General features: G+C 35.8%; 1 protein-coding gene across 1 annotated transcript; it reads left to right on the top strand.

The window, feature by feature from the left end:
* Positions 1–4,095: 4,095 nt before the first annotated feature.
* On the top strand, positions 4,096–5,961 carry LOC116534139 (taste receptor type 2 member 13-like). Its single transcript, XM_032254310.1, is given in 2 exon segments — positions 4,096–5,756; positions 5,759–5,961. Coding segments are annotated over 2 exon segments (906 nt in total). The 5' UTR covers positions 4,096–5,005; the 3' UTR covers positions 5,914–5,961.
* The last annotated feature ends 3,245 nt before the right edge of the window (positions 5,962–9,206 follow it).

Below are 9,206 nucleotides of genomic sequence, written 5' to 3'. Positions count from 1 at the left end.
AAAGTCTCAATCTAGAGTTTCTGGTTGCTGTTCTTTTGTGGGGTTGGGACCAGCCGAGCCTGATCGCCCAGCTCCCTGCCTCAGAGCCTTTTTTAAGTTGGTGTTCCAGTCGCCTGTTGAAGAGGCGCTGGGGTCTGTTTGTTTTCCCCTGTGGCCACTCACTGCGCTGGCTTAAACAGTGGCACTGAGGTTTGTGGCGCTTTTTTTTTTTTTAATGCCCTGGAATCTACTGTCCTGGTTCTCTGCTCAGTCCCCTTTTTAAACAGACGAATGGGCGACTTTCCGTGGCTCCAATCGCCAGCCAAAAGGGCACCTGGACCGGTGTATTTTGTACGGAGAACTGCTGCTCCGGGGCAACGACAAAGCAGCCACGCGGGGCAAAGTAGCGGCGCCGGCCGGCACAGCCTTGCTGGCCAAAACAGCCGCGCTGGCGACCATGGAGCTCCTCCACCTGGGAATTTCCTAGTCTGTGGGCAATAAAAACGCGGCGTCCACTCACCCTCTGCGCTTTCACTGGGAGCTGCAATCCTGAGCTGTTCCTAAACGGCCATCTTGGATTGAAAAAAAACTCCAGAGATTCTTATATTGTTTGTAATGTCCCATTTGTCTTCATAATATGTTAAACTATATCTCTGGAATAGGGTTTGATATGCTTTGGCTGTGTCCCCACCCAAACCTCATCTTGAATTGTAGCTCCCAATATTCCCATGTGTCATAGGAGAGACCCAGGGGAGGCAACTGAATCATGTGAGTGGGTCTTTTTCATGTTGTTTTTGTGATATTAAGTAAGTCTCATGAGATCTGATGATTTAATAAAGCGGAGTTTCCCTGCACACACTTTCTTGTCTGCTGCCGTGTAAGATATCCCTTAGTTCTTTCTTTTTCTTCCCCCATGATTGAGAAGCATCCTAAGCCATGTAGAACTGTGAGTCCATTAAACCTCTTACCTTTATAAATTACCCAGTCTCATGTATGTCTTCATTAGCAACATGAGAACAGACTAACACAGGGTTTAGCTCAACATGTGTTAAAAATGTAAACTAAGGCACACTAAAGTTTATTTGCAAATGATGGTCCATAAATTGAAAAGCTCCAAACTGGGGTGGTTCAGGAGCTCTGCTGAAGGAATGCATATGGACGTTTTTATAGGGCACACACAGGAGAAAAGCAAAACACAGGACAGACCAAATAAAGCACACTTATAGCTAACCAATCAAACGTTTGGCTATCCTGTTAGCTGTCTTGATTGGTTGAGTTTAAGTTCTGTTTTTCTTTATTATAGGCATTTATAAAATATAGCTCAAGTTAATTTTTGCTTACCTTTGTAAATCAAGTAGTTTTAGGGTCATATGAGACCCAACTGGCTTTGTCTGCATAGGGATTCTGTAGGTCTGGCCTCCATTTTAATTTACTTGGACATAAGTGACCTAGTTTTGATTGGCATTTCTTTCAGAAGCACAATTTTTTCAGAAACTCAATTTTTTAGTCTACTTAATTCCAGTCAGCTTTACACACAAACAAACAAATCACAATTTTTGTCTGGTCTGCTGCTTCTTATATTTGCTATATTTGGTTGTTTTTTCACCCCTGTGCTTTTCTCTCTGGACTTAATATCAGATACTTTGAGCATCTTAAGGTTTTATTGGGAAAACCAGATATTTAATCACTCTGCCTTGATGTTACCTTGTCAAACTGAAAGAATAGTTAACTGTAGGTTGAACCATTGTCTATAAATGTAATCCAGCCCAAATTTTTAGCATAGATGTAACAACCATACCCTTGAGATAATCTTAGCCTAAAGGCTGAGTTTTAACCAGGCTTAGAAACTCAAGTACTATTCAGTGTTGAGAAGCAATTCCATCATCATCATCTTAGTCTCCGAACTCAAAACAACCCATCTTTGTGTTTCCACTAGACAAATTGTGAATTATTATTCCATTAATGCTATGAATCAATTGAATAAATTATCTATCTCTATATGCAACGTGATTAATTTCTAAAGCAAAATATTGATTAAAAAATAGTTAAATTCAAAAAGAATATGTACAGTATTACTCCATTCATGTGCAATCCAAAACCAGGCAAAACCAAGCTAGTGCTTAGGGATATATATTTAAATGTAAAATATACAAAGTTAAACAATAAAGTGATTTGAATTGCAGATAGTTGTTACTTCTGGAATGAAGACAAGGCTTATGATTAGAAAGCAGCATATAAGGTATGTTTACAAAATTCTCTTTCTTGACATGGGAGGTGTTTAAATTAATGTGCGCTTTATAATATTGCACTTATACTCCATAAAATGTTCTGTAATTGTTATATGTAAAAAAAAAAGCAGTAAAAATGAAAAAAAATGAATGTTTCTAAATAAATGATATGAGGTTAGCAAACTTAATACCAAACCTGATAGGCACAATATGAGAAATAAAAATTAAATATCAATATTCCTTATATGTAGATGGAAAAATCCTAATACAACATTGGCAAACTGAATTCATCAGTGGCTTAAAAAATACTTTACATAGTCAAACCTTTTATACTTTCCACTTCCAGCCCTTTGCCTCATTTTCCTTTTCAGTTTAGACAGCTAAAAAGTCTTTCTGTGATTTTTTTTCTACAATATATTCTCTTTCTCTTATAGAAGTAAGAGACTACATCTCTTTGATGAAATTTATATATATTTTTTCATTATACATGATATTTTTATTTTTTAATATCTCTTACAGTAGAAGTTTAAGTTGCATTAAGAGGTAGATAATATTCAGGAAGTTCATTGAAAATTGAATTGTAATGATCAGACTAAGGCATAGATTGATATCTAATTTTGCCAATTGCAGGGCCAAATGATCTCAAATTAAATGTGCTATACTCAATTGTTAATTTTTTAAAAAAAATATCAGTTGTTGCCACTAAGGCAAATTTTTAAATGTTTTCTCTTGTGGAAACACACCAGGAATATGCACCTCAGAACCACAAGCCTGCTATCCATTCTCTATGTCTTTGTCATGTGTTATGGTCACAAGTTCTAAAAAACTGTGGCATTATTTCATATGCAAGCACTGTCCCATCCCTCAGGAGCCCTTTTTGTGCAGATTTTGGGTATTATAAAGTTGTGACCAGCATCCCCAAATTCTTTTCTCTAGATAGATAAGAATACCACCCTGAAATGAAAAAGTATGAGATCTCTTCAGGCCTGGGTCAAGTGTGAAAATGGAAGAAGACATGCCTCATAGCTAGATATTTAAAGGGCATAAATATGCAAAGCTAACAAACTGTAAAAGGAGATATTTCCTATTCTGTCTTGACAAATATACCATCATAGCAAAAAAAAAGGAAAATATCTACCTAGCTATTTTAAGTTATACTGAAACTTGCAAATCATCAAACATGATGAAATTGTTTTGTAAATTTTTTACTGTTGTATAAATTATCCAATGAAGACTGCAAGAGTAATAAAATACAAACATTTATAATTCACAAAGTATATGTTTATTAAATAAAAATAGCTTTGTCTTCATCCAGCAAAATGGCTACTTATAAAGATAACAAAGTGTTTTATTTACATTAATTTTGAATTAGACAATTTTTCTTGAGTCTCCACGTTTTCAGAATTTTGGTAATTCACTTTTTTTTTGGTATTGTTTGAAAAAGTGGGGTGAGGTAAGAAAGCTTGACTCTTCACAATGAACAAAGTAGTTTCCCCTTATCTGTGGTTTCAGCTACCCAAGGCCAATCACAGTCCAAAAGTAGGTGTCTACAGTAAGATATCAAGAGAGAATGAGCGACACCATACTATATAAAACTTTTAACATTTCTTTTAACTTTTTTTAAAAAATTTTATTTATTTTAGAGACAGGGTCTCCCTATGTTGCCCAGGCTGGTCTCGAACTTTTGGGCTCAAGCAGTCCTGCCTCAGCCTCCCAAACTGCTAGGATTAGAGGCATGAGCCAACACCCCTGGCAACTTTTATTATGGTATGTTGTTTTAATTGTTCTATTTTATTATTAGTTATTTTTGTAATCTTAAATGTGCTTGATTTATACATTAAATTTAATGTATTTATACATTCAAATTTTCATAGTGAGGTGAACATAGGAAAAATATATAGCATATAGAATTTGGTACTATCTGCTGTTTTAGGCATCCACTGGGGGTCTTGGAACATCCTTCATGGATAAGGGGGCAACAGTACATTTGTTTCCTTGCTTGGTTGTCAGCTTTGCAAGTTATGACATAATACAGTACTGTTTTCTTTGGTAGCTGTTACTGATTTTGTAAAATTTATTTTTACTCACTTTTCAGTTTAGAAAAGAAATATGAAGGGAAAAGTGGGTAAAATGTGAAGGCATTTGGTGCCTATGGGGGATGGTGGTGAGCACTGCTAATTAGTGAAGAGGCAGGGAATGAGAAAGATGGATGCTCTGTAGATGAGCTTCTCTTCAGTCACAGTATTGACAAGATCCAGCTTTAGCTCCACAAGAAGTTGAGCACTCTTTTGAAATGTGTAGATCTGTCTTTGCATGTTTTATAAATCTTCATTGGCTGTGCTATTAGCCATAAAAGCTTCATTTAGCTACATATTCTACGAATCATGCAGTATTTGTACTCAGAACTCAAGCTGGTTGATTCAAATTTTCTACAGCTTAGACAAGGCAAAAAGTACAAAACAATGAAAGAGAATATATCTTTATTTGCATGGATGCAAATGTGTTTAAGTTTGCTTCAAAATCATCTATGAAATATTTCTGCCGATAGTGAGGACATAAATATCTTAGCTAGTGCTCAACAGAGAAATTGAAGAAAAATAAAGATTTCACCAGAACAGCCATGTGAAGATCGATCAGCAAACTTTAGAGATTTCTGCTTTGACATTGAGCCAACAATGAAAAAAGTAGAAAAAGGAAAAGGAAGAAGAATTTCGTCGTGCACTAAAGAATATGAATAGCATTTTAGAGCAGTGAATAACCAGCGGTGCCTTTAGACTTTGAACTTTCTCTGTTCTGACATGGAAAGTGTCCTGCAGAGTATCTTTACTCTTATAATAATTGCAGAATTCATAATTGGGAACTTGAGCAATGGATTCATAGTACTCATAAACTGCATTGAATGGGTCAGTAAAAGACAGTTGTCCCCAGTTGATCACATCCTCATTATCTTGGCAATCTCCAGAATTGGGCTGATCTGGGAAACTTTAATAAGTCAGTTTGTATTTCTGCATCATCCAGCTACATTTGTGACTGGAACAGGATTAAGAACTATTATTTTTAGCTGGACAGTTTCTAATCACTTCAGTCTCTGGCTTGCTACAATCCTCAGCATCTTTTATTTGCTCAGAATCGCCAGTTTCTCTAGCCCTGCTTTTCTCTATTTGAAGTGGAGAGTAAATAAAGTGATTCTGATGATTCTGCTAGGAACTTTGGTCTTCTTATTTTTAAATCTGTTAAAAATAAACATTCATTTTAAAGAATGGCTGTATCGATGTGAAGGAAACACATCTTGGAATTTCAGTATGAGTGACTTTGCAACACTTTCAGCGTCGGTCAAATTCACTACGACTATGTTCAGTCTAACACCATTTACCGTGGCCCTCATCTCTTTTCTCCTGTTGATTTTCTCCCTGTGGAAACATCTCCAGAAAATGCAGCTGAATTACAAAGGACAGAGAGACCCCAGGACCAAGGCCCACATAAATGCCTTGAAAATTGTGATCTCATTCCTTTTACTCTATGCCAGTTTCTGTCTATCTATACTCATATCAGGATTTCTGACCTGTATCAGAACAAACTGGTTGAGATGCTTTTTCAGGCGATTGGAGCTTTCTATCCTTCATGCCACTCCCTTCTTCTGATTCTAGGAAACCCTAAGTTAAGACAGGCCTCTCTTTCGGTGGCAGCTAAGGTATGGGCTAAATGATGAGGAACCCACAATTTCATAAGTCATTCAGATCATACGTTATTGTATGTTGTAGACAAAAACAGGAGCCTAAGAGATATTTTATACTTCCCTGGTTTCTTCTATTGTGAAGGTCGTTGTAAATTTTTTAAATTCTTCTCTAGAACAGCATATTACCTAAGAATAGTATGTATTTATGATGTATATGTTCACATTATCAGGAATTTGAGACTTATTTGAGGAAACCATTGGTAGATTCTATTGTAATTTAAAAACATACACTACGGCATAATTAGATGTTAATTGTAAATCTACAACCTTTTGTTTGGCAGTGCTCTTCAATTCTAAATCACTCATTAGGACGGGTGATGTACGTAATTATTTTCTATATCATGTACTCCTATTTAAATAGTGAATTATGGATAACTAGAACAGTTATTTGGAACAGAAACAAGGGACATGTGGACTTGCAACTATTTCTATACTGATGGGTTGAGAGAATTGAGAAGGTTAAAAAGTTTAATATGAATAACTGCCACATAAAAAGATAACTTTGCTTTTTAGAGACTATATTGTGTATATGTGTATATGCATATTTTACATTATGCCTTTTAAAATAAATATTACTGAGGTAGAATTTACATAAAATGCAACATGTTAGCACACATTTTAGAGTTTTGACAACAAATACACCTGTGTGACCACAGCGCCAACGCCCTTTTCAGTCCATCCTCTCCCCACCAGCCCTTCCTTCCAAGCAACTACTTATCTGCTTTTGGTAACTATAAGAGAGTTCTTTGATTTCTAAAATTTTATGCATATATATACAGTCACAATGTGTACTGTTATATGTGAGGCTTTGCTAACTCAGCATAATGTTTTTGAGGTTCATCTCATATTTTGTTGTACGGATCAGTAGTTTGTTTCTGAGCAGTACTCCTGAGTAGTATTGTATATACCGCATTAAAACATTTCTCTTGCCTGTTAATGAACATTTGAATGGTTCTTAATCATTGGCCATTATAAATAAAATTGGTAACAACATTAATGTATGTCTCTTCTTCTGGATATACGATTTCATCACTGTTGAATAAATACCTATGAGTAAAACTGTCAAATCATATGTTAAGTGTATATTTAACTTACAACTGCCAAAGTTCCATAGAGTGGTTGTGCCATTTCATATTATTGCCAGCAATATATGAGAGTTCAGTTATTTCACATTCTGACCAGTAATTGCTAGGTATATCTGTTTTGTTTGTTTTTCATTTGGCCATTCTAGTCAGAATGTAATGGCATCTCATCATAGTTTTAACTCACATTTTCCTAATGGCTATTGAGGCTGAACTTTTGTTTTTATGTGCTTTGAGTCCTTCATAAAAACTCTTTTTATGAAGTGTTTGTTTAAACCTTTTGTCAATTATTTAGCTTGATTTGTTGCTTTCTGTTTTTATTACTGATTTATAAAAGTTCTTTATATCATATGCATATTAGTCCATTTTCATGCTGCTGATAAAGACATACTAAAGACTGGGTAATTCACAAAGAAAAAGAGGTTTAATTGACTCACAGTTCCACATGGCTGGAGAAGCCTCACAATTATGGGGAGGTGAAAGGCATGTCTTATAGGGTGGCAGTCAAGAGAGAATGAGAGCCATGCAAAAAGGGAAACTCCTTATAAAAACATCAAATCTTATGAGACTTATTCACTACCATGAGAACAGTATGGTGGAAACTGCCCCATGATTCTGGTATCTCCCATTGAGTCCCTCCCACAACATGTGGGAATTATGGGAGCTACAATTCAAGATGAGACATGGGTGGGGACACAGCGAAACCATATCAGTCTGAATATAAGTTCTTTATCAGACATGTTTTATCAATATTTTCTGCCAGACAGAGATTTTTCATTTCATTTTCTTTACAGAGTCTTTCAGAGAAGACATCAAAAACTTTTAGTGCAGTTCAATAATCAATTTATTTCCTACAAGAAAATTATTTTTTATTTTTGCTTTCAAATTCAATGATTTTTTAAATAAATCGGTTGCAATAAATATCTGCAATTAGGCACAGTTATCTTTGTCGATAATGACAGAAAGCCTGATTTCATTTACTGTCAGAACAGGTTCTTTTGTAATACCACATGCATTTTTAATAACCTATTTCAATAGTACTATCTACTTGATCATTCTCATTTTCTTTTTTTTTTCTTTTTAGAAAGGATCTCCCTAATAGGTTTACTTAAAAATCAGGTAAGTGAGAGAAGTAATATTATCATTTTTAACATTAATTTCTCTGAATTGTCTTGTAATTTGTTTACTTAATAGCATCTTTCAATATCTGTCAGTATTTTCACCTCTGTACTCATGTGGTCCCCATAAAAAGCACTATAATAGTTAAAGGCTGAGTCTGGAGTCAGAGGTACAATTCACAATTCTATCACTTAGAAGTGTTAGTTAAAACTGTGTAGTTCCCATTTACAAGTGAGAACATGCAGTATTTGGTTTTCTGTTTCTGCATTAATTCACTCAGGACAAAGGCCTCTAGCTGCATCCATGTTGCCGCAAATGACATGATTTCACTTTTTTTTATGGCTGCATGATATTCTATGGTGTATATGTACCACACTTTTTTGGTCTAATCTATTTATTTATTTATTTATTTATTTATTGAAACAGAGTCTCACTCTGGGCTGGAGTGCAGTGGCATGATCTACACTCACTGCTGCCTCCACCTTCCAGGTTCAGGCAATTCTTCTGCCTCAGGTTCCCAAGTAGCTGAGACTACAGGTGTATGCCACCACGACTGAGTAATTTTTGTATTTTTAGTAGAGACAAGGTTTTGCCATGTTGGCCAGGCTAGTATCAAACTCCTGATCTCAGGTGATCTGCCCACCTTGACAATCCAAAGTGCTGGGATTACAGGTGTGAGCCACCACACCTGGCCTCGAATCCACTGTTGATGGGCATGTAGGTTGATTCCATGCCTTTGCTATTGTGAATAGTGCTGCAATGAACATGCGAGTACAGGTCTTTCTGGTAGAATGATTTATTTTATTGTGAGCATATATCAGCAATGGGATTGGCTAGGCTAAATGATAGTTTGTTTTAAGTTCTTTGAGAAATCTCCAAACTGCTTTCTACAGTGGCTGAAGTCATTTGCATGCCCACCAACAGGGTATAAGTGTTCCCTTTGCTCCACAGCTTCACTAGCATCTGTTGCTCTTTTTAACTGTTTGATAGTAGCCATTCTGACTGGTGTGAGATAGTACCTTTTTGTGGTTTTCATTTTCGTGTCTCTAATGATTAACAATA

The sequence above is a fragment of the Sapajus apella genome, unplaced genomic scaffold, assembly GCF_009761245.1.
Source record: "Sapajus apella isolate SASKATOON/1434 unplaced genomic scaffold, GSC_monkey_1.0 scaffold86, whole genome shotgun sequence".
Classification (NCBI taxonomy): domain Eukaryota; kingdom Metazoa; phylum Chordata; class Mammalia; order Primates; family Cebidae; genus Sapajus; species Sapajus apella.
The sequence above is the reverse complement of the archived record's forward strand: the minus strand, read 5'-3'. Positions and strand labels throughout refer to the sequence as shown.